Source organism: Suncus etruscus, chromosome 19 (genome assembly GCF_024139225.1).
Source record: "Suncus etruscus isolate mSunEtr1 chromosome 19, mSunEtr1.pri.cur, whole genome shotgun sequence".
NCBI lineage: Eukaryota > Metazoa > Chordata > Mammalia > Eulipotyphla > Soricidae > Suncus > Suncus etruscus.
This window is the reverse complement of record NC_064866.1, coordinates 783687-809792: the sequence shown is the minus strand read 5'-3', so window position 1 is coordinate 809792 and position 26106 is coordinate 783687. Positions and strand designations below refer to the sequence as shown.

Genomic DNA, 26106 nt, shown 5'->3' with positions numbered 1-26106 from the left:
CACGCAAACTGAAATTTGCATCCATTGAATCAGTTCTCTGCAAACCAGCACTTGACTGTTTCTTTTATAAATGGATTACTGTCACAGTATCACTTCTTTTGTGACTGCCTTCTTTCACTTGGTACTATAGCTTCAGGACGTACGTACCTATATTGTAGTAGACTGGAGAATGTCCTTGATTTTTCAAGACTCAGTAATAACTTACTCCATTCCTCTTGCTGCATATAGTGTGTGTGTGTTTGGCCATGTTTTGGGCCGGAGATTGAAGCCAGGATCGCCTGCAGGACAGGCATGTGTTATCCTGTAGAACCACATGCTCTGCCCTGACACTACAGTTTTTGCAAGCTCTTTAGTTGCCAATGGACACTTAGGTTGCTCTTTTCCTTTCTATTGTGAATATTGCCCTAATGCTACTAAGAACACGTTGAACTAGTATCTCTTTGCTATCGCAGTTTTAAATTCTTTTGAGTGTATATCTAGAATTAAAATTGCTGAACCATGTAATGATTCTGGTTAGTTTTTATTTTTGAGGAATCTCCTACTTTCTATATTGATCACACCATCTTATTTTACAATCAGTAGTGGACATGAGGGGCTTGGAGCAATAGTACAGTTGGTAGAATATTCGCCTTACACATGGCTGACCTGAGTTCAACCCCTGCCATATGTGGTCCTCAGAGTACTACCAGAAATGATCCCGAGTGCTCGCTTCGGCAGCACATATACTAAGATTGGAACGATAACAGAGAAGATTAGCATGGCCCTTGCGTAAGGATGACACGCAAATTCGTGAAGCATTCCATGATTAAAAAAAAAAAAAGAAATGAACCCGAGTACAGGGCCAGGAGTAAGTCCTGAGCATCATTGGGTGTGGCCATGAAATGGAAAAAAATAAGTCCCACATCTTCCAACACTTTCTTTGTTGTTGATGGTGACACACTTAATGGGTGTCAGAGGTGATTCTCAGTTTTAAGTTGTATTTTTTTTTTTGAGCCACACCCATTTGATGCTCAGGGGTTACTCCTGGCTATGCGCTCAGAAATCGCCCCTGGCTTGGGGGACCATATGGGACCCTGGGGGCAGACACCTTGCCTCTAGCGCCACCTTCCCGGCCCCTGAATTTGTATTTTTCTAGTGAGTAGTGATCATTAAACTTTTTCAACTCTCGTTGGCTAGTCATTTTGTTGAGCGTGTGTAATATCTATGTTCTTGCCCTTTTTTTTGGCACACTGATGGTGGAGCTCAGAGCTCATTCCTAGCTCTCTCTTTAGGGATCATTTCTAGCAGGTTTGGGGGATAATATGTGGTTCAGGGGATTGAACTCAGATCAGCCACATTCAAGGAAAGTGTCTTATTTGCTGTATTACTTTCCATTTTTTTTTTAATTTCCAGAGGGAGAAAAAGCATTTTTTCCCAAATCTTCATAGAAAGGAGTGCTACTTTATATGTTCAAAATAAAGAAAATTGGGTCTAGAGAGAATTTAATAGGTTAAATTTATGCTTTGAATTTTGCAGGCCTGTGTTATGTAGTTTACACCATAGAATCTCAGAAGTGCCAGAGCCCTGTGCACAGAACCCCAAGTACCACTGAGTGTAGCCCCCAAACAAACAAAATGATTCCTATAAATATGGGCAAGAAAAGTAGTATATTACCCTTTATGACATTAGCATGATATATTTGTGATTTGCAAATATCTATAACATTCCATTTTTGTTTTGTTTTGTTTTTGGGTCATACCCTGCAGCACTCAGGAGTCACCCCTGGCTCTGCTCTCAGAAGTCGCTCCTGGCAGGCATGAGGAACCAGTTGGGATTCGAACCATTGTCTGTTCGTTGTGCAAGGCAAATGCCCTACTGCTGTGCTCTCTCTCAAGCCCCACATCCCAGTTATCTTGAGGGGGTGGCAGACACCTGGTATCGCTCAGGGCTTGCTCCTGGCTTAGTGCTCAGGGATCACTCCTGGCGGGATTGTTAAACCTAGGGTCAGCTTGTGTCAAGCATTACTCTGCCCTTTGTGCTACCTCTCTGGCCTCTCATGGTTGTCTTTTGTTTTGCTTTATTTTGTTTTTGTTTGTTTTGGGGTCAGACCTGCAGTGCTCAGGGGTTCCTCCTGGCTCTATGCTCAGAAATTGCTCCTGGCAGGCTCGGGAGACCCTATGGGATACCGGGATTTGAACCACTGAACTTCTTCATGCAAGGCAAACGCCTTACCTCCATGCTATCTCTCTGGCCCCTAATGGTTGTCTTTTAAAATATTTTTATCTGTTTTGTGGCCTCACTTAGCTCTGTACCTGAGGTACTTAAGGGTATTTGAACCAGGGTCCAGATCACCAATGATTGTCTTTTAACTCTGTTGATAGTATTCTTTGATGTTGATAGTGTTCTTTGATACAGTTTGATGATAATTTGTTGATAGTTTGTAATTTTTTTGATAGTGTGTGATTTTGAAGAAATCCAATCTATTTAATTTTTGTTGTTTTTGGTATAATTAAGAAATTACTGGACCAATAAATGGTACAGTGGGTATGATGTTTACTTTTGTAAGGGTTCAGTCCTGACCAAACCATGCTGGGAGTGGTCCCTGAGCTAGGAATAAGCTAGGAATGAGCACCATCATGTAAAGATCTCCCCCCACCAAAAAAAACAAAAATAGGGGCCGGGCGGTGGCGCTAGAGGTAAGGTGCCTGCCTTGTCTGTGCTAGTTTAGGACGGACCGTGGTTCGATCCCCCGGCGTCCCATATGGTCCCCCAAGCCAGGAGCGACTTCTGAGCTCATAGCCAGGAGTAACCCCTGAGCATCACCAGGTGTGGCCCAAAAACCAAAAAAAAAAAAACCCCCAAAAAATAAAAAAATAAAAACCACCAACAACAAAAATAATGTAGAAGAAATTGCTAAATCCAGATTTTGGAGTTTATCTTTAGTGTTTTCTTATGAGACTGCTATACTTGGGGCTGGAGTGGTGGTGCAAGTGGTAAGGCATCTGCCTTGCCCGTGGTTCAATCCCCCAGCAGCGTCCCATATGGTCCTCCAAGCCAGGAGTGATTTCTGAACGTAGAGCCAGGAGTAACCCCCTGAGCGCTGCTGGGTATGACCCATAAACCAAAAAAAGAAAAAAAAAGACTGTTATACTTTTAGCTCTTAGATTTAGCCCTTACGTTAATTTTGTTTGTTTGCTCTTGGCTTTGAGATTACATCCTTCAATTCTCAGGGTTTACTTCTGGCTTTGGCTCAGGATTGCTTTTAGCAGGGCTCGAGGAACCAATCAGATGGGATGCTGGGTACTCAGTGGCCAATTCACTGGACTCTGGCCCTGATTTATGTGCTTCATTTTGAGGTGGTTTTTTATATATGATGTAAGGTAAGAAAAAAACATTCTTTTGCCTGTAGGTACTTGCTTTTCCTAGCACCATTTTTGGTTCATTTTAGGTGATTTTTGTTATGATGTAAGGTAAGATAAACATTATTTAGCCAGTAGATACCAAGTTTTCCTAGTACCATTTGTTGGAAAGATTGTCCTTTCCCCACACGTGGTCTTGGTATCTGTGTTAAAGATAATTTGATCTTGGGGCCAGAGCGGTGGCGTGGAGTGGCATCTGCTTTGCTAGTGCTAGCCTAAGACAGACTGCAGTTCAATCCCCTGGCATTCTGTATAGTCCCCCAAGCCAGGAGCAATTTCTGAGCGCATAGTCTGAGTGTCACCGGGTGTAGCCCAAAAAAACCTCCCCAAAAATTGTTTTTTTGATCAAGAATGTTAATTTTTAGACTCTGTTCTACATGTCTGTCCTTATTCGTGTTCCATGCTATTTTGATTTTACTGTAGGTTTGTATGGCATCCTTATTTTATTTTCATTTTTTGTGATAGCAGTAAAACCCAGAACATCAAATAAGTGAGACAGCTGCTTTGCGGTTGGGCTGGATCCCCAGATCCCCGCAGTGCAGTTATTTAAACCAGAACTTCCCAGACTTGTTTGGCCCACCACTCCCTTTGCAGGAAAAAAAAAAATCTCTACTGCCCTTCTGGAAATAGAACTTTAAGAAAGCAAACAGAAAGCATCTCTTTACATTGTACCCAAAGCTACTTTAAACCTGTTGAATAGTTTCGGCGTGTCCCCCCCCCCCCTTGCCCCATACAAGAATGCCAGATCTCTCACTTTAGGAAACACTACTTAGTGGTGGGTATAAAGAATATTCAGCAAGGTCATTTCCTTTGCATGTGGCCAATCCTTTGCTTGTTTGATCCCAGCACCAGGAGTAACCATTAAGCACTGCTGGGTGTGGCCCCCAAAGCAAACAAACTAAAAGAATATCTAGTATTAATGGTATTTTGACGGGCTAGCAGGGGTCTCAAACTCGCCAACATTTTGTGGCCCTGCCCTAGAGGAATCTTTGTTTTGTTTTGTTCTAGTTGTTTGGGTCACACCCCCAATGTTCAAGGCTTACTACTGACTTTGCACTCAAGGATCGCCCCGACTTTGCCTCCTGCGGGCCCCAGATAAATTGAGTCTGAGACCCCTGGGAGCGATAGCACAGTAGGTGAAGCATTTACCTTGTGTTCTGCTGACCAGGTTTGATCCCCAGCATCCTCTATGGTCCTCTGAGCCTGTCAGGAGTAATTTGGAGTGCAGAGCCAGGAGTGACCCCTGAGTGCCTCTGGGTGTGGACCAAAAACCAACTGATGGGAAACTGCAGTGGAGAAGAAATTTTACTTCCAATTGCATTAAGGATCATAAATGTAGAAAATATGTAGAAGAACGATGTTCGAGAGGGATTTAGCTCGGTCGGTGAGTGTAAGGCTTAAATGTACGAGACTCGATTCAGTGTGTAACACCCTCCATGTCTCCCCCAAATAGAAGAATTTTTTTTTTTTGTTTTGTTTTTGGGCCACACCTGGTAACGCTCAGGGGTTACTCCTGGCTATGTGCTCAGAAGTTGCTCCTGGCTTGGGGGACCATATGGGACACCGGGGGATGGAACCGCGGTCCGTCCAAGGCTAGCGCAGGCAAGGCAGGCACCTTACCTTTAGCGCCACCGCCCGGCCCCGAATTTTTCAATCTATGTGAAGGGCGAGGGATGTTAGTCAAAGCACATGCTTTGCCTGTGAGACGGGGGTTCTCAAAGAGAACGGCATGGTGAAGAGCCCCAAACCATAAAAACTCATGTGAAGACATGGCGGCATTTTATTAAAGAACATTAGAAATGATCTTTTGTGTTTGTTTGTGTTTTTATTTTTGGAGGTTGGCACACCTTTCTGTGCTCATGGGTTACTTTTGGTGTGTGTGTGTGTGTGTGTGTGTGTGTGTGTTGTTTTGACCACATTCGGCGGTCCTTAAGGTTACTCCTGGCTCTGAGCTCAGAAATCAGAAATCACTCCTGGCAGATTCGGGGGACCATATGGGATGCTGGGGGTTGAATCTGGTTTGGCCGCATGCAAGGCAAATGCTCTGGCCCCTCAGGGCTTACTTTTGACACTACCATCAAGTGATTACTCCTGTGGCAAGCTTGGGGAACAAATGGAATGTTAGGGCTTGCACCCATGTCAGCTGCCTCCGAGGCAAGCAACTTACCCCTGTGTTATCTGTCAGGCCCTAAGCTCTGAATTGGTATTAAAATAAACATGTTCTGTTCCTAGATGAGTGTGGGGAGAGAAGCCGGGAAATAAGGAGATTTCTGCAAGCTGGCCTTGACTATAAAAGAAAGTCTCTGTTTAGAGATGTGTCCCTGCTGTTTTGAGTGCAGGAGAAAGTTTCCAGGTCAAACAACCTGATAGGCTGATAGTGCCACAAGCATTACAACCTATATCTTCATATACTTCCTGATTTAATGATGCCATGGGCATTGTAACCGCTATCTTTGCATACCATCCAAGTCAATGATACCATGTACCTTGTGACCGTTGTCTCTGCATACCATCTTGTTGCGGTAATGTCTAAACTCTTATTACCTACGTTCTCTTCACCCTAAAAGCCTTGTCCCTCCCTTCAATAAACGAAGTCCATTGCTCTGACAATGTGAGTGGTCTGTGGCTCACAGTCTTCCCCTCTCTTTCCCGAGTCTGGCCTGGAGGCCATAGGCTGGAAGAGACCCTTACCCACCCTTGCATCGGCCAGAACCCTACATATGGCGCCCAAGTAGGTTGTCCTGATGACACCTAAAAGATGAGATAATAAAATATAATGCTATTATGGGGCTGGAGAGATAGCATGGAGGTAGGGCATGTGCTTTGCATGCAGAAGGAAGGTGGTTTGAATCTCCGCATCCCATGTGGTCCCCTGAGTTTGCCAGGGGCGATTTCTGAGCCTCGAGCCAGGAGTGACCCCTGAGTACTGCTGGGTGTGACCCAAAAACCGGGGGAAAAAAAAGGAAAGAAAAAAAATGCTATTGTTATTTAAAAATTAACATTCAGGGGTGGAAGAGATAGCTTAATGGACTGAGTGCTTACTTCGTGCTCAACTTGCTCTGCAACACATAGGTAGTTGCTCCAAGCACTTCTGGACGTGACCCAGGAGACCAAGTTGGGCGTGGCCCTTCAGTACCACCCGTGCGGGGGGTAGGGGGGTGGGGGGGCCCTTATAACAACAGGAACCATAAAAGCCATCTGGAGACGTCTAAAATAGGGAGACGCCTTGCAAGCACAGCCAGGCTTGTGAGACTCGTGGTTGGGATTCAATCACCGGCAGTAACTCCTGCGCTGCGATTCGGCAGCACCGTGGTTCGGGAACCCCAAAGCCACAACAAAGCGTGTGATCTCTAGCATACTGTGACCGAGTCTGTGCAGGCACCGTAACCGAAGCACGTGAACTTTTACTAAAGTGTGCACCAAGCAGTTGAGTATATGTGTGGACTCCAGCCATCATAACAGCAATAAAGGCAAAAGGAAGGAATATAAAACATTCATTTCTCATTTTTCTAAAGGAAAGCCCAGAATGCAGCGTTTGGTTGAATGCTTATTGTATCTGTAGTGTGGTTTTTTTTTTTTTTTTTTTTTTTTTGTGGTTTTTGGGTCACACCCGGCAGTGCTCAGGGGTTATTTCTGGCTCCACGCTCAGAAATTGCTCCTGGCAGGCACAGAGGACTATATGGGGTGCCGGGATTCGAACTGATGACCTCCTGCATGAAAGGCAAACGCCTTACCTCCATGCTTTCTCTCCGGCCCCCTGTAGTGTGTTTTTTTAAAAGACCCTCGAACTGTTCTTGTGGGGGAGTGACTTTACCACAATATGTTCTCAATAGCAGTGTATAAGTGATAAAGATTGTCTGTGTTCTTCATAGCCTCTGAGATATATTTCTTCCCCCCCCCTTGTATTAATGATACCAGTTATTAAACTCAGGGCCTCACAAATATACAGACATCTCAGACCTCTTTGGCAGTATCTGGTATTTTTACTTAAGCTGTTATTTTTTTTTGTTTGTTTTTTTGAGCAGTATATATGTATCTTGTGAGTTTCTTTTTTCTCTTGCTCCCTCTTCCCTGCCCCTCATTGTGGTTTTAAAATCAAAACTTTTTTCAAGGCTAATGATGTTGAACATCTTGTCATATGCTTTTATTTATCATTTTGTATTTCATATGTATTCAGATGTCTCTTTAGGTCTTTTGCTCATGTTCTTCTAATCAGTCTGATGTGTATATGATTTTTTCTTGCTGTATCCATGAATACTTCTCAGGGATTTACTCCTGTTGGTGTTCAAAGGAAAATTTGTGGTGCCTGGGTTCAAGTCAGGGTTGACGACAAGCATTGCGGTCTTAACTCCTGTTTTATCTGCTTTTTAACATTGAGTCTTTTTTTTTTTTTTTAAATATTCCTTTTTTGTTTGGTTGGTTTTTTTTGGGGGTCACACCCAGCAACACTCAGGGGCTACTCCTGGCTCTGCGCTCAGAAGTTGCCCCTGGCAGGCTTGGGGGACCATCCTGAATCAGCTGCGTGCAAGGCAAAGGCCCTACCTCTGTGCTATCTCCTCGACCCCCATTTTTGTTATTTGTGATTGTAGTTCTCTCTCATACTTTCTTTTTTTTTTTTTTTTTTTTTCTTTGGTTTTTCGGCCACACCCGGCGGCGCTCAGGGGTGACTCCTGGCTGTCTGCTCAGAAATAGCTCCTGCCAGGCACGGGGGACCATATGGGACACCGGGATTCGAACCAACCACCTTTGGTTCTGGATCGGCTGCTTGCAAGGCAAACGCCGCCGTGCTATCTCTCTGGGCCCTCTCATACTTTCTTGTACTTTGCTGACTATCTGTCCCATTGCTGTATTGAGCTTATTGAATTTCTCACAGTGGTGTCACTAAAGTCAGTTGTTGAGGATTTTAGGGCTGACTGGTACTGGCAGAGCCTTCTGTGCTACTGCTTTTTGCTCATTGGAGTTGGTGGGCTTCTCTTGGTCATCCCTGCTGGTTTGCTATGCTTCTATACTGATGGTGGCTCTGTCCCTGGAGATTAGGCTGTGATTATTTTTTTTTCCCCTGTGTATCTTCAATGAGGATAACTGTGAGCAGTGTGAAATTGAGGAGGAGAGCTATCCTTGAGTTCAGGAGATGTGGTGCTGAGCCTTCTAATATGGCAGAAGTAGGGCATGAAGACTGCTGTGACTTGTCTAGTAGGAAAGGGTGGGTGGGGAATCTGCCTCCATTCTGAGAAGGGTCCAGAGATGCTGGCTGGCAGATTCGTCTCATCTGGAATGGGAAGGAAGCAGTGAGAGAGGCTCAGTAGATTCGTTGGGTCATTCGTTCCATAGTCATTAGGGGCCTTTGTTTAAAAATGTGCCTTTCTTTTTGTCTTACAGAATTGACACCAGATGTGCCATCCCTTGGGTCAGCCATTGCCTCCGGGAACTCTGGGCCTGGGACTCAAGGTGGAGGAGCAGTTGTCCAGAGGGCTATTAAACGCCGGCCAGGGTGAATATGATTAATGTGTGTCACAAATGTCTTCTATAAATCACCCTAATTCGCTGTGTTGCTCAAGCTTCTTTGTACTTTCTAACCTTCTTGTTTTCTTCAACTGGTTATGTAATAACGTTGCTGTCCTATAACTTTCTTTAGGCATTGAAATATTTTTGCTTACATAGAATTCATATATTTTTGTTTTCTAATTTAAACTATTGTCTTTTGGGGGGTAGGGTAGGATTTGGGCCACATTATGGAACTCAGAAGCTACTCCTGGCTCTTTGTTTAGGTATCGTTCTGTGGTGCTCTGGGAACTGTAGTAGACTAGAAATTAAGCCAGGGTCAGCTCATGTAAGGCAAATGCCCACTGTACTGTCTCTCTGGCCTTTTGACATAACCATACAATAATTTCATTTGACATCTAGGGTACGATGTTCAACTACGTCAGATATTCTCCCTACGCCCAGCTTTCTATTTTCCAGTCAGCACAATTCCACAGTCTAAATATAGCTTAGAATGTCATTTTCATTTCTATTCAAGTTTGGTATTAGTCAGTCATTGAGTTTTTTTGCCCTGCCACACCTGGTGGTGCTTAGGGGTTACTTCTGGTTCTGTGCTTAAGAATCACTCCTGATGGGATTGGGGGTGTCTTATGGAGTGCTGGGGAAATAACCTTGGTCAGCCATGCTCAAGACAAATGCTGTACTATCTCTCTGGCTCTAGAATTTGACAAATTGATTTTGTTCTGTGTGTTTAAACAGTGTAATACAGCCTTTTTTTTTTTTTTTTTTTTAAGCATTTTAGTGGTAGGTGGTGTTTGTGGAGCTCCCAACTGTGCCCAGAGCCCAGAAGTTAATCCAGTTATGCTTTGTGACACATGTGTGTTGACTACGCAGTGCTGCTCTGGACAGGCAGGTGGTTCAGTGGCTACCAGCACCACAGCAATGGTGCTTACATTACATTGGATGAGCATGCAGTAACAGAGATTGAATTTTGGGGCCTGTACATACAGGATTTGCACTCTATACCTTTTAACTAACTTCCCTGGCCTCTTAAGCTTTTTTAAAATTTATGTATTTGTTTGTTTATTTATTTTAATTTTTTGCCACACCCAGCAGCACTCAAATTACTCTGGCAGGCTCAGTGGACCTTATGGGATGCGGGGAATCAAACCCGGGTTAGCCATGTGCAAGGCAAACCTACTCACTGTGCTATTGTTCCTGTTCTAAGTATTCTTTAAAATCAGAAATCTTTGAGGTAAACGATTATGACTATCTTTTGTTCAAGATTTTACTTTTGTTGCTCTAAATTTGTGTCTGCTCTTTTGTTTTGTTTTGTTTTGTTTTTTGGGGTCACACCCACCACACTCATGGGTTACTCCAGGCTCTCTGCTCAGAAATCACTCTTGGCAGGCTCAGGAGACCATATGAAACGCCTGGGTCGGCTGTGTGCAAGGCAAACGCCCTACTGGCTGTGCAATCTTTCTGGTGCTGTCTGCATTCTTTTCTTTTTTTTTTTTTTTTTTTGGTTTTTGTCCATACCCGGTGACACTCAGCTGTGCGCTTAGTCCGGCCTCCGTGTGTCTACATTCTTAAAATTATTTTTTGCTTATAGGATACAAAAATCAGTAAGACAATCCTTTAAGTTGTCTTTTTTTTTTTTTTTCTGGTTTTTGGGTCACACCTGGCAATGCTCAGGGGTTACTCCTGGCTCCACGCTCAGAAATCGTTCGTGGCAGGCACAGGGGACCATATGGGATGCCGAGATTTGAACCAATGACCTTCTTCATGAAAGGCAAATGCCTTACCTCCATGCTATCTCTCCAGCCTCAGGTCTTTAAGTTGTTTATGTTCTGACACTGATAATCATTACACACATAAATATAGTAGGTTATAAGTTTGCGAAAGAGGAAAAAAATATATATAGGGCCAGAGAGATAGTACGCAGGTAGGACATTTGCCTTGCATGAAGCTGATCGAGGTTCAGTCCCTGGCATTTCATAAGATTGATTCCCCTGAGAGCCCACCAAGAGTAATTCCTAAGTACAGAGCCATGAGTACCTCTGAGTGTTGCCCCAAAAGAAAACAAAAAACCCCGACTGTCTCATCTATCTAATCTATCACTCCTGTTACTCAAGTATATAGAAACACCACAAATTGAGTGGTAAGATAGGGAGAGGCTGCAGAAAGGATACTCTTTTATGGTCTTCTTGATTTTTGTTTGTTTGATTTTGGTTGTAGTTTGATTTTTGGGCCATGACCACCTGTGCTTACTCCTGGCTCTGCACTCAGGGATCACTCCTCATGGGGCTAAGGGACCACGTGAGGTGCAGTGTTAAAGCACGTGCCTGTGTGCAATCTCCCTGGTCCGTCCCAGATACTGTTTGATCCTTTGATCACTGGTGCAGCCCTGGAGTCCCCTGAGCACTGCTGGGTGTGACCCTGCATATCCCCCAGACGCCTGCTGCCTCGGTAGTCTGCGTACTTTCCAATACTATGGAACCTGAGCAGAATCACACACTTGGGCCTTTGCACTTATCTGCCAGAATCACTGGGAAGGCTCCCAGACTGCTAGATCACCACTTAGGCATCATTTAACTAATACTACATCCAGTCTTAAAAGTTTCTTCCCATGGGGCCGGAGAGATAGCATGGAGGTAAGGCGTTTGCCTTTCATGCAGAAGGTTTGTGGTTCAAATCCCGGCGTCCCATATGGTCCCCCGTGCCTGCCAGGAGCGATTTCTGAGTATAGAGCCAGGAGTAACCCCTGAGCACTGCCGGGTGTGACCCAAAAAACAAAAAACAAAAAAAACAAAAAAAAAAAAAAAACAAAAAAAAAAAGTTTCTTCCCACCAATAGTAATGCAAGAGTTATCCCTGTTGGGGCCGGGCGGTGGCGCTGGAGGTAAGGTGCCTGCCTTGCCTGCGCTAGCCTAGGACAGACCGCGGTTCGATCCCCCGGCATCCCATATGGTCCCCCCAAGAAGCCAGGAGCAACTTCTGAGCGCATAGCCAGGAGTAACCCCTGAGCGTCACAGGGTGTGGCCCAAAAAAAACCAAAAAAAAACCGAAAAAAAAAAAAAAAAAAAGAGTTATCCCTGTTAAAATGGGGAGGTGAGTAACATATGAAGACTTGCTCTGTCTCCGGAGCAAGGATATTGTTCAGTGCTAAAGTGTGTACCTTGCACTTTGAGGTCGGGGTTCCGTTCCCAGCCCCACACAAAAACATGCTGAGTCTCTAAGATCTTTAGCCGTTTAACTTGTCTTTTGAATCCTAGGGTGAATAATACGTAACATAACCAGGGTTTGAGATGGATATTCCCCAAATTGAGAAATGATATCCTCACTCACCCTATCTGGAACTAACCAGGGGGTCTGAGGGGGAGCACATGCAGAAAGGTTGGGATGGGTTTGGACGGAAACACTTGAATAACTGTTTCTGAAAAGAAGGCATTAGGCCAAATAAGTTCAAGTTCTCATCTTGGATAACGTGAGTGTATCTTGGGAATTTAATTTTAGTCTGTTCTCTCAAATGATAATGTTATGGTTATATATTAATAAACAATATAAAATGTCAAAGTCAGGATTTGGGCTGGAGAGATGGTACAGAGTTAAGGTGCTTGTCTTGTTCATAGCCCATCAAATTTGATCCATGGTACCACCTATAGTCAGTCTCCCAAGCACCACGAGGAGTGATCCTTGAGCACAGAACCAGGATTAAGCCCGGAGCCACCTACCAAAAACAAAACCAAAATTACGGCTGGGGCCAGAGTAATAGCACAGTGGATAGGGTGTTTGCTTTGTGCATGGCCGAAGCAGTGACCCAGGACTGACGTGGTTTGATCCCCAGCGTCCCTGAGCCTGCCAGGAGCGATTTCTGAGTGCAGAGCCAGAAGTAGTAACTCCTGAGCACTGCCAGGTGTGCCCCCTTAAAAAATAGAGTACTGCAATTAACATATCTGTATGAAAAAATAATAGTATGTTGATATGTTGCAGTATAATAATATATTATGGTATTGAGAAAAAATAGAAAAAATGTACTTATCAGATTTCTCTGGGTGGTAGAATACAAGAAAATATATTTCTTTTGTTTTTAATTATTTCTGGAATTAAAAATAGCTTGTTGGAGGGGCTGGCGAGATGGCACTAGAGGTAAGGCGTCTGCCTTGCAAGCGCTAGCCAAGGAAAGATTGCGACTGTGATTCAATCCCCGGAGTCCCATATGGTCCCCTCAAGCCAGGGGCAATTTCTGAGCGCTTAGCCAGGAGTAACCCCTGAGCATCAAATGGGTGTGGCTCGAAAAAACAAAAAAACAAAAAATAGCTTGTTGGTAATCAGGAAAATTTATTAAAAGAAGTAATAGAATTTCTTTTATAGAAAGATTAGAACATATGGCAAGTTAGAATAGCATTAGTCTTGCTATTCAGAGTTAATGCCCATCAGTTGGTTTTACAGTATAGTTTGTTCTTTATTCTGTATGTACATTTATTATAGCTATAATCATATTTCATGAAGCCTGGCTTTATCACTTGTGTACGATAATTTTTTGAATATTTTCATATTCTTTATAGACAGTAGCTGTATAAAGAATGTACTTTATTCCTATTTTGGTTCATGCAATCTTTTTTGGGGGGGCGAACCCAGTGACGCTCAGGAATTACTCCTGGCTATGCATTCAGATATTGTTCCTGGCTTGGGGCACTATATGGGACGCCAGGGGATGGAACCAAGGTCTATCCTAGGTCAGCATATGCAAGGCAAATGCTCTACCACTTGCGTCACTGGTCTGGCATCAGGTTCATGCAATCTTTTTTTTTTTGATTTTTGATTTTGGTTTTTGGGTCCCACCCAGCAGTGCTCAGGGGTCACTCCTGGCTCTACGGTCAGAAATCGCTCCTGGCAGGCTCGGAAGACAATATAGGATGCTGGGATTCGAACTAGCACCCTTCTGCATGCAAGGCAAATGCCCTACCTCCATGCATCTCTCCGGCTCCAGGTTCATGCAGTCTTTTTTTTGGGGGGGTGGTTTTGGTTCACACCCGGCGCCGCTCAGGGATTCCTCCTGGCTCTCTGCTCAGAAATTGTTCCTGGCAGGCTCGGGAGACCAAATGTGATGCCGGGATTCGAACCACCATTGGTCGTGGGTCGGCCGCTTGCAAGGCAAATACCCTACCGCTGCGCTATCTCTCCAGCCCCGAGGTTCATGCAGTCTTAATTTTTTTGTTATTTTCTTTTTGAGTCACACTGAGGCTACACTCTGGGATCAGTCCTGGAAGTGCCTGGGGTAGCATATACAGTGCCTAGGATCGGACTTGGGCCATTTGTGTACAAGGCAAGTGCCGTACCTATTGTACTACCGTATTTGCCGGCGTATAAGACGACCCCCTCATTTTGCAGTTAAAACATAGGTTTAGGCCCATATTCTCTGTATCAGACAGAACATTCCTGTGCTGCAACTGTATGTCCCACAGTGAGCCAATCCCAACAAGCAAAGGTTCCGAGGTTCTACTGTCATAGACTTCCTCTCGGACTCTGGCCCACCTGAGCAGACTTTTGACAGTGTAGATTCGGTTCCAGAACAGTGTCTTATTTGCATGTATCAAAAGCCTGCTTGGATTGGCTGAGTCAGAGAGGCGGTCCGAGCAGCCTGACAGTGATTGGTGCAGGATCGGGTTGGGAAATTCGTTTTGTGGCAATATTCAGACAATTTTCGTTTAGCGGCATAGTGAAACATTTTTCGGGATATACTCGGTGTATAAGACGACCCCCGATTTTTTGTTTCAAAAGTCGTCTTATACGCCGGAAAAGACGGTACTTCTCTAGCTACAGAAGTTTTCTTTGCGGGGGCGGGGGTTCATACCCAGTGGCACTCAGGATTTACTTTTAGCAGAGTTGTGAGTCAAATTGGATTGGCTGTGCAAGGAAGTCACCCTTCCTGCTATACTAGTCCCCTGACTCCTTAATGCCATTTTGGGATTATTTTTGGACCACCCCTGCCAGTGTTCAGGGCTACTCCTGGCTCTGCACTCCGGGATCACTCCTGGTGGCTTCAAGGACTGTACAGTGTGCTGGTGATCAAACCCCGGTTGACTGTGTGCAGGGCGAATGCCCTTTCAACTGTACTGGTGCTGCAGCCCTCCATATTTAGATGGTTTTTAAGATTTGGTTCCTATGTAGTACCTCGATGAACATCTTACATGTACGATTGTTTAGTTTACTCTTTTATTTTATTTATTTGGTTTTTCGGGCCATACCCGTTTGATGCTCGGGGGTTACTCCTGGCTAAGCGCTCAGAAATCGCCCCTGGCAGGCTCAGGGGACCATATGGAATGCTGGGAATTGAGCCCATGTCTATTCCAGGTTGGCCTATGTTGTATACATTCTTTCCCTGTTATATATATAAACTTTCCTTTTCCCCCTCCCTTGCTCACCACTTTACAAATTTTTTCCTTCCTTCCTTCCTTCCTTCCTTCCTTCCTTCCTTCCTTCCTTCCTTCCTTCCTTCCTTCCTTCCTTCCTTCCTTCCTTCCTTCCTTCCTTCCTTTCCTTCCTTTCTTTCCTTTCTTTTTTAATGTATTTATTTATTTATTTATTTATTTGGTCACACCCCTTTGATGCTCAGGGGTTACTCCTGGCTAAGTGCTCAGAAATCGCCCCTGGCTTGGGGGAACCATATGGGATGCCGGGGGATCAAACCGCAGTCCTTCCTTGGCTAGCGCTTGCAAGGCAGACACCTTACCTCTAGCGCCACCTCTCCGGCCCCTAGTTTACTCTTTTATAACAGGTCCATAAAAGTCTTAATGGGTACATGTTAAGATTTGGAAAACAAGCAGATGCTTTCAGGATTGATGCTACGTGCTTCACACCTAGAGATCACATTCAGTAGATAGCACTGGATTAAGGTGGTAACATAAGTAATATTTTCGCTTAATAGAGAATAGGTAATTGGTACACCTTGCTTATCTGTTATCTTCCCCAATTCTCAAGTGAAAATGACCTATTTCTGGGCTGTGAAGATACTGTTGAATCCCTGGCACACATAGTCTCATGGGCATCCCTGGGTGTGGCCTTGGCAGACCCTGAGCACCATCGGTGCAGCACTGGTGGTCTCTCGCACTATACACCGAAGCAACACCAAAATCTCCATACACTCGCCCAGACCACTGGTCTGGATGATTGAGAGTTAATGGGAAGGGCCCCTCAGGTTGCCTTAATACCAACAGCCACTCCGGTGCCCACCAAAATTAGTTGCTACACTAAATATTTATAGTATTTGTGCTTTCCCCTTCTTACTTGTTTTATATTTGTAGATGTCTACGTAGAGTTGCTTGAGTGCAAAACTTTTGTGTTACTTCATCTTTTGAATGTAGAACCTCTGCTCTCAATGGTACACATTGTACCATGGAGAACATGGTTTGAATGTATTATCATGATTTTTCATTGTTTCGTTTTGGAGCCACGTCTAGCAGTGCTCCAGGGTTACTCCTGGCTCTGCTCTCAGGAGTCACTATTGGCAGGCTCAGGAGATCATATGGGATGCCAAGGATTGAATCTGGGTCAGCCACATGCAAGGCAAACACCCTACTCGCTGTGCTCCAGCCCCTGTAGCATCATGTTTTTAATGTAGCACCTATTCCATACTTAGTAGAAGGAAAGAAACATAATTTGGGGGGAGGGGTTAGGGCCACACCCGGCGGTGCTCAGGGGTTACTCCTGGTTGTCTTCTCAGAAATAGCTCCTGGCAGGCACGGGGGATCATATGGGACACTGGGATTTGAACCAACCACCTTTGATCCTGGATCGGCTGCTTGCAAGGCAAACGCCGCTGTGCTATCTCTCCGGGCCCAAGAAACATAATTTAACTTTATGAGATTTTCATTTTGGGACCATATCTATTAGTACCCAGGATTTACTGCTGGCTCTGCACTTGGAGATCGCTCTTGGTAGTTCTTAGGACTCTATGTGGTGCTGATCTTGTGGTGCTGAGGACCAGACCGGGCCAGCTACATGCAAGGCAAGTAAGTGCCTTATGTACTGTACCATCTCTCTAGCACCAACTTCCTGAGATCTGAAGTTGCTGTTTTCTAATGTCACTGGGGTGGGGGCACACATGTCATGCTCGAGGCATATAATTCTTGGCTCAGGAGTTACTCCTGATGGCGTTCAGTGGCCATGTGAGATGCCAGAGATCAAGCCTGGGTCAACTGTGTGCAAGGCATGACTTCTACCTACTGTACATTCTCTCCAGCCCCTTTAGTGTCATTTTTGAATGAAATTTTCAGAAAACGGGTAATATAAGTAATATAGACAATAAAGATGAAACACAGTCATGAATTCTTCATACTGTCTCTTTTTAGCCGTTTGTGAGTGAATCCCTGGCCCTTGAATAGATGTTCTAGAATTCTAAATGGTAAAATAGTGTTCAGCTGCTTCATTTGACTCAAGTGAGGTAGAGGTGTAATAGAACTCTCTTCCTTTCATTCGCTTAGGATCAGGGGTCTCAAATTCAATTAACCTGGGGGCTGCAGGAGGCAAAGTCAGGGTGATCCTTGAGTGCATAGTCAGTAGTAAGCCTTGAACATTGGGGGGTGTGACCCAAACAACTAAAACAAAACAAAACAAAACAAAAAAAGATTCCTCTAGGGCAGGGCCACAAAATGTTGTATGAAGGGCCGCTTGAGGCCCGCAAGTTTGAGACCCCCGGTAGGTTTTCAGTTGATGTGAGCTGAGACTGTTTAATTCTTGTGTACTATTGTAGACTTACAGTATTTCTTGTTGGATTTTTCTAGGTTGGATTTTGATGATGATGGAGAAGGGAACAGTAAATTTATGAGGTAAGATTAAAAATTTCTCTAGTCTAGATCTTTATTAAAATGTATTAATTTGTGATATTTATATTTCCGATGTGTAATATTTTAGTCTTTAGATCTAACAAGATGCTTCATTTTAAGACCAAAAATTAATATTAATTTAATTATTAATTATATTAATATAAAGTTAATATTACTTTTTACTATATATATATATATATATATATTTTTTTTTTTTTTTTTTGGTTTTTGGGCCACACCCGGCGAAGCTCAGGGGTTATTCCTGGCTTTCTGCTCAGAAATAGCTCCTGGCAGGCATGGGGGACCATATGGGACAGGGATTCGAACCAACCACTTTTGGTCCTGGATCGGCTGCTTGCAAGGCAAACGCCGCTGTGCTATCTCTCCGGGCCCTTGCTTTGTTTTTTAAATAAGAAAGTACTTAGAGGGGCCGGAGAGGTGGTGCTAGAGGTAAGGTGTCTGTCTTGCAAGCGCTAGCCACGGAAGGACCTAGGTTCGATCCCCCGGCATCCCATATGGTCCCTCCAAGCCAGGGGCAATTTCTGAGCGCTTAGTCAGGAGTAACTCCTGAGCATCAAACAGGTGTGGCCCAAAAAACCGAAAAAAAAAAAGAAAAAAAAAAGAAAGTACTTAGAATCCTTGACTTTTTTCCTTGCAAAATTGAAAATGTTTCTTAGGTAGTACCCACATTGCAGAGTAACATTTATTTGACAACTGGAGCAGTTGTACACAGGTATTTAGGGGCTGGAGTGACAGTACACTCTTGCATGTGGCCAGCCTGGGTTCGATTCTGGCATCCCAGATGTTTCCCTGAACACCACCAGGTATCATTCTTGAGTGAAGAGATAGGAATAACTTCTTAGAGTTGCCAGGTGAAGTCTAAAACAAACAAAATAGTGGAGAATGCCAGCATGAAAGTCCTGGTTCAGTCCTTAGCACCCCATATGGTCTCCAGCCTGCCAGGAATAGTTCCTGAGTGTAGAGCCAGGAATAATCCCTGAGCATCTCCAGATGTGGCCCAAAACAAGCAAAATAATGGGGGCGGGGACTGGAACAATAGCACAATGGGCCTTGCATGTGGCCTACCAGTTTTCAGTCCCTGAAATTTTTTATGGACTCCCTGAGCCTGCCAGGAATAATTCCTTAGTACAGAGCCAGAAGTAACCCCTGAATATCTCAGGATATGTTTCCCCCAAAAAATAATAAAGAGGAGTCAGAGAGATAGTACAGAGATTAGGGTGGTAGCCCTGCATGTGGCTGATCCAGGTTCGATCCCCAGCATCCTAGATAATCCTCTGAGCACTGCCAGGAGTAATTCCTGAGTGATGAGCCAGGAGTAAACCCTGAGCATTTCTGGGGTAGCCCCAAAACAAAACATAGAAAGACTCCTATCAAAATTTTTATATAATTGCCCAAATTAAATTTTTGCTTACTAATTATTTTTTTTGCCACACAGTTCTGGCCATGAGCTCTCCCACTGGTCCATATTTATGACTAATTGAATTTAAAAATATATATTTTATCACAAAATTTTTTTTTTTTTTTTTGGTTTTTGGGTCACACCTGGCGGTGTTCAGGGGTTACTCCTGGCTGTCTGCTCAGAAATAGCTCCTGGCAGGCACGGGGGACCATATGGGACACCGGGATTCGAACCAACCACCTTTGGTCCTGGATCGGCTGCTTGCAAGGCAAACCGCTGTGCTATCTCTCCGGGCCCTTATCACAAAATTTTAAACAATCTGAAACTATATTGTTCCTTTCAGAGTCCATCATAACATATATAAACTGATACTCTTCCTATTTTAATTTTGATGTTATATGCTCTTATTTTAAACTGGTTATCATTATTTTTATAATGCTCAGTAAAGTCAATGACATTTATCATTTTTTCTTTTAATAGTCGTGTTTACAGTTAAAACCTTATATTCCTAGCTTCTGATTAGTTGCTGAATATTCCTTGAACCAACCAATAAGTTATTCAGTAGTATTTTGTTTATCCTCCCAAGTGTTTTCTTTCTTTCTTTGGTTAATTTCTACTTTCACAGCATTGTGATCCAGTAAGATATTTTCCATGATTTCTACTTTTGTGAGCTTATAAACTTGTGGTTATGTGTCTTGGCTTTTGGCTTATCCCAAGTAATGTGCTGTGTGTGCTGGGGAAGATTGTGAATTTGATGTTTTGAGTGTGGAGAACATGGTACATGTCTAGTAATTCCTCCGCAAATTTTTTTGAAATGTAAAAGACTTTGAAGTTACAAAGATAACCTAATACAAAGTGAAGTTACAAAGATAACCTTATATCCATTATGATGGACACATACACACAAACACACACACACACACACACACACACACACACGCGCACACATGCACACAAAAATGGTGACCTGTGAGGTTGTGTCGAAACTGGACCTCTTGTGGCCGATTAGTGGGATGGTAAAATGGTGCAGCCACTATGGAAGACAATGTGGGCATTCCTGAGCAATGAATAAGTAGAAGTATCAAATGATCCAGCAGTTCCACTTACACGTGTCAATTAACAATAGTTTCTTGGAGAGATAATTGTATACTCGTTTATTGTATTATTTTCCACCAAGAGGTAGAAGCAACGCAGATGTTGAATCTTCTGCTTTGATAAAGGAGAAGATCCTCTCGTCTGCTGCTGCATTGATTAACCTTGAAAACTACGCTAAGTGAAATATGCCAGTTACAGGCTGTAGAGAGAGCACAGTGGTAGGGCGTTCGCCTTGCATGCAGCTGATTCAAACAGACGGTGGTTCGAGTCTCAGCATCCCATATGATCCTCTGTGCCTGCCAGGAGCGATTTCTGAGCACAGAGCCAGGAGGAACTCCTGAGTGCTGCTGGGTGTGACCCAAAAACCAAAATAATAATAATAATAATAATAATAATGATAATAATAATAATGATAATAATAATAATGTTGTGAGTATAGTTAGCATTATTGAATGCTGCACTTTAAAATGATTAAGATGGTAGATTCTGTATTTATTTCTTTTTTACCACAATTAGAATAACCAGAATCAAACTGTTGCTCTTTGGAGTGTGATGCTGACAAGCTTTCATCTCTGAGTCACCTCATGAAAAAAATTTATTTTATTTTGTTTCATGCACTGTGGTTTACAATACTGTTAGTGGTAGCATTTCCTGTGTGTGAAACATTCCACTCCACTTTCTCCAGCAGTGCTTGCTTTCCTCCACCATTGTCATCTCTCCCCCTCCCCACCCCACTTGTGGTAAGCTTTCTAGCGGAGATCAGTTCTCAATTGTTATTGCCTGTTGGGCATCTGTTGCTCCTACATAGGAGAGAGATTCTGTGTTTGCCTCTGCCCCTCTATTTGATTTTATTCTCTAGATCCATCAATGATTATACGATTTCGTCCTTTCCTATGGCTGAGTAGTACACAGTTCAGTTATGTGTGTGAATACACACACATACACACACACACACACACACACACACAGAGCATAGTTTCTTTGCTCAGTTATAAGATCTTAGACACTTGGGTTGTTTTCAGATTTTGGCAAGTTTGAATACTGCTGCAGTTCACATAAGATTGTAGGTGTCTTTTTTGTTTGTTTTTGTTTTTGCGCCACACCTAGCTCTGCACTCAGAAATCGCTCCTGGCAGGCTCAGGAACCATATAGAATGCCGGAGATCAAACCCATGTCTATCCCTGGTAAGCTGCATATAGGCAAATGCCCAACTACTGTGCTATTGCTCTAGCCCCTGTAGGTATCTTTGGATCCTTTGGGGTAGATGCCAGAAGTGGAAATGCTAAGATGCTAGGTCATATGGTAGCTCAGTTCTTTGGTTACTGGTTTGTTGTTTGTTTTCAAATTGTCCACACCTGGTAGTGCCTAGGAATTAGTCTTTGCTCTATACTCACAGATCATTCCTAGTGTTGCTCAGGGGCCATATATGTTGTCAGTGAACCTGGACTGGCATTATATAAGGCAAAGCACTCTACTATGGTTCGCCTACTACCCCTCTGGTCCGTCAATTCCTAATTTTTTGAGAAGTGTCCATAGGATTTTCCAGCTCTGTACTGGACTAGTCAGCACTATTCTAAGATCTGATAGTAAGGTGATGCATGAGACTTTAGGAATCTAGTAAATGATAGTTGTGGGGTTATTGGTATTCTTTTGGTCATGTGTGTTTATATATATTTTGGGGGTGGAATGTCCCCCAAACAGTGCTCAGGAGACTCGGCCTCTCCTGCCAATTCTCAATCTACCAGGTCAGTCACCCAGTGCCTGAGGCTGTAGAGCTACTCTAGCTGTGCTGGGGATTACTTGGGCCACACTGGCAGTTCTTAGGGGTCTCTAGGGCTGTACCCATGATGGTCAAATAGCCTTAAGTTGCCAACTTCTAGAAGAAGTAAAGCTTCTCGGTTTTAAAAGTTCTGCAGGATGCTGTTCTTTCTGTTGATTTGGAATGCTTTGCCATTGACTTTATTTTTCCTTTTGGTGGCCTGGGAAAAGGGGGTGGTAGCCTGTTGGTGCTGGGGAGCCATTCCTAGGAATGCTCAAATGATCCCCATGACCATACCAAGGGATCCCACATGCAAGCCTACCCTCTAACCTCTGACTGTCTCCTTGCTTTTGTTGACTGATTTCTCTTCCTATTGAGTATTTTTGTGTCTAGTTTTTATTTTAAATTGAAATGTCCATGGTATGTCTGTCTTACGCTGCTCCTTTTGTCCATTAGGTGTGATGATGATCAAATGTCTAATGATAAAGAACGGTTTGCCAGGTAAGGTGGTAGATGACTCTATTCTACATTGGGGGGCCAATTCATGCATTCTGAGTTTAATTTTATCCCAGTGAGTTAATTTTTCTGTTCATTCTCTTTCCTATTCTGAAAGAGGATGACATGGAATTACTATTTTTAGATAATATGACTTCAGTTATTATAAAAATCAGGGCTTCCTATATGATATTTACTCACTGTGTTTTCAGGATGTCCACAGGGATAGATCTGATAGGGATTTATGGTTGCATTTGTCACTAATAGGGGTTTGCATAATCTTTTAATGATTTCCTCTTAAAAGTAGTAACCAGGGGGAATGTAGAGAGTACAGTGGTTAGGGAACTTAACCTGACCCGGGTTCAGCTCCCGGTACCACCTAGGAGTTGGTTCATCATACTGTTAATGATAGGGTTTTTGCATAACACAGTCCACTAGAGTGTCCCCTTCCCTCTAAGAATTGATCTTGAAAAATTTTAAGACTGAAAGGTTTTAAGATTAACGGGGCCGGCAAGGTGGTGCTAGAGGTAAGGTGTCTGCCTTGCAAGCACTAGCCAAGGAGTCCCATAGGGTCCCCCAAGCCAGGGGCAATTTCTGAGCACTTAGCCAGGAGTAACCCCTGAGCATCAAACGGGTGTGACCCAAAAAAAAGAGATTAAAATATGATATTATTCATAGATATTTGGGAAATCACTTTTTTTTTTTTTTTTTTTTTTGTGGTGGTGAGGCACAACCAGCAGTGCTCAGGGGTTACTCCTGGCTCTGTATTCAGAAGTTGACTCTTGGCAAACTCGGGACCATATGAAATGCCAGAGATCTGGGTTGGCTACGTGCAAGACAGACCAGGTGCCCTCCCTGATGTTCTGTTGCTGGGAAATCATCTTACTAAGCTAATAAAATAGCATTTTATTAGTGAAATTTAAAAACATGTGACATGTATTGTTTTAGTTTTTATTTGTGCGATTTATGTATACATGGATGGATTTCATTTGTAGCTATTAGGATGGGGCTGGAGAGATAGTACAGGGGTTCAGAGATTTTCCTTGCAACCCCAGCCAATCCTGGCCTTGGTCGACCCTTGGCAGATCCTAAAGTAATTTCTGCACCATACAGAACGGTCCTCTGATCATCGCTGGGTGTGGTTCTTCCTCCCCACACCCCTGCCCCCCCAAAAAAAACCCTAGAAATTTGAGTAAATAAGAGATGGGGAATCTCGAATAGTAGTATTCGGCATTTTAGCACCTTAAATTTTTAATTATAGCCTTTAAGATAACAGCTGTAAGATACAAGATTCGTTAAGCTGATTCATTTATATATTTTTTGGAAAATCAGTGGAGGATTTTGAGGAGCTATAAATATATGAATTTTCCCAATTGTTTGGAAAAATGAACATTTATAACTTGTTAAAAAGTTTTAGTAACCTGACAAACAAAATTTTAAGGTTCTTAATATCATAAAGTTCCTGGTCTCTTCAGTATACATAAATGTATATGTGGTTCATTATTGTTGTCATTTTGTCTCTTTGTATCCTATGATAAATTTATAAATTTGTGTCATTTGGGGGGCTCGAGTGATAGTACAGCACGTAAAAGCGTTTGCCTTGCTTATGGCCAACCCAGGTTCAATCCTTGGCATCACATGTGGTCCTCTGATCATAGCCAGGAGTGATCCCTGAGCATAGAGCCAGGAGTAAATTTACCCTGAGCACCAGCAAGTGGCCAATTCCTTGTCATTTTTAATAGTTTCTCAGTTTGTTAGTGCTTAGGTAAGGGGAGATTTAAAAATCTCTTTATTTCTATATTTCAGTGGAATTGGTTACTGATAGACTGATCTTGATGTTGCTTCAGTTGCCACCAAACCAAGATCTTTGGAAATGTCATGGTAGTCCATTTGGGCTTAGTGCGTGCGTGCGTGTGTGTGTGTGTGTGTGTGTGTGTGTGTGTGTGTGTGTGTGTGTGTGTGTAAGAATTGTACTTTGTCAACCTGATTACAGTTGTGTAAACATTTATGGTAGTCCATTTGGGCTTAGTGCATGCTTGCGCGCTTGTGTGTGAGTGTGTGTGTGTGTGTGTAAGAATTGTACTTTGTCAACCTGATTACAGTTGTGTAAACATTTATACTTCTGTTGTACAAAGTTTTTGCACCTCCATTCACCATCAGCATTTTGCCAAAGCTCCACCTCCTTTACCTTATGTTACTTCTTCTCTGGAGAAGAGTTGGGGATCTGGGGTTCCAGTAGGCAGAGCTATGAAAAAGTGACTGAATAGAAATGAGTTACTTTGGGATCAAACCAGTGATAGGAGATATGGCAGAAGTCTAATTCTTGATTGTATTTATGTAGTTTCTCCATTGAAATCTGATTTATTTTGTCTGAAGTATGCAGGCATTTTTGTTTATATATGAATTGTATTTGCAATCACTTATTTGAGAATTTTATTATGATTTACTCTGATTTTTTTATTACACAAAAGCATATGTAAATAGTTATTTTAATATTGGGAAATATGTGAATGGTGTCTTATGTAAATGGTATATCTTTGGTCTCTGAAGATTGGTTATCAGGATTGTTTTCAGATTGTGTTAATTTCTAATGTGCCTTGGCTTTTCTTTCTTGTTACCTGTGTGAGTTACTTTTCCTTTTTCCTAAGAGATGACATTGTAGAGTTACAGTCAGGCTTTCTGTTTATATTTCTCTCTCCTCACCTCCTTCTCTCATCTTCCCTTTCCTTCTCCTTTCCCCCTCCCCACTCTTCTCTGCATCTGTTTTGTTCTGTTTCCTTTTCTCTCCCCTCCTCTCTTCACCCCTCTTTCTAATCTTCTGCTCTTTCTGTCCTTCCATCTTTCTTCTTTATATATATATATATATTTTTTTTGTGGTTTTTGGGTCACACCCGGCAGTGCTCAGGGGTTATTCCTGGCTCCATGCTCAGAAATTGCTCCTGGCAGGCACAGGGGACCATATGGGACGCTGGGATTCGAACCGATGACCTTCTGCATGAAAGGCAAACGCCTTACCTCCATGCTATCTCTCCAGCCCCTCTTCTTTATATTTTAATTTTAGCTTAGTTCATTAATTCTGTTTCTAGGTCGGATGATGAGCAGAGCTCTGCGGATAAAGAGAGACTCGCCAGGTAGGAGAATGGTGTCGGGAGCATGATGGAGCAGATGTGGCTGCTTGTTCTGCCCTTTGTCCCACTGCTTTCGTCTCTCCTCTCTTTATTTTTCTTATTTGTGCCAATAGAGAACAAGAATGTTCAGAAGATTATATATAATGGGAATTTTGGTTTTCCCATCCAATTCAGAAAGTGGGTATTTTGAGGGACATTACATTACAAAAGAATCCCAAAAAAGGTGTTATTGGTTTCTTTTTTTTACATTTTTTTCCTTTCTTCTTTATAAAGACATAATCTTAGAGTGAAAACTTTATTTTTTTTTGTTTTGTTTTGTTTTGGGGTCACACCCGGCAGCACTCAGGGGTTACTCCTGGTTCTAGGCTCAGAAATCGCTCCTGGCAGGCTCGGGGGACCATATGGGATGCCGGGATTCGAACCACCATCCTTCTGCATGCAAGGCAAAAGCCCCACCTCCATGCTATCTCTCCAGCCCTAGAGTAAAAGCTTTTAAAGATAAT

General features: G+C 43.1%; 1 protein-coding gene and 1 non-coding gene across 3 annotated transcripts in view; both read left to right on the top strand.

Annotated features, from left to right (window-relative positions):
* The window catches only part of ARNT (aryl hydrocarbon receptor nuclear translocator), an 89866-nt gene that overhangs the window by 20203 nt on the left and 43557 nt on the right, over positions 1 to 26106 (top strand). For both annotated transcript variants that reach the window (XM_049765911.1, XM_049765910.1), the window contains exons 2-5: positions 8778 to 8889; positions 17665 to 17709; positions 22437 to 22481; positions 25562 to 25606. In XM_049765911.1, coding sequence (XP_049621868.1) covers positions 8778 to 8889; positions 17665 to 17709; positions 22437 to 22481; positions 25562 to 25606 — 247 coding nt within the window. The remainder of the gene's footprint in view (positions 1 to 8777; positions 8890 to 17664; positions 17710 to 22436; positions 22482 to 25561; positions 25607 to 26106) is intronic.
* Positions 702 to 809, top strand: LOC125997694 (U6 spliceosomal RNA). Its single transcript, XR_007491730.1, has one exon. It is a non-coding gene; the product is annotated as a U6 spliceosomal RNA (small nuclear RNA).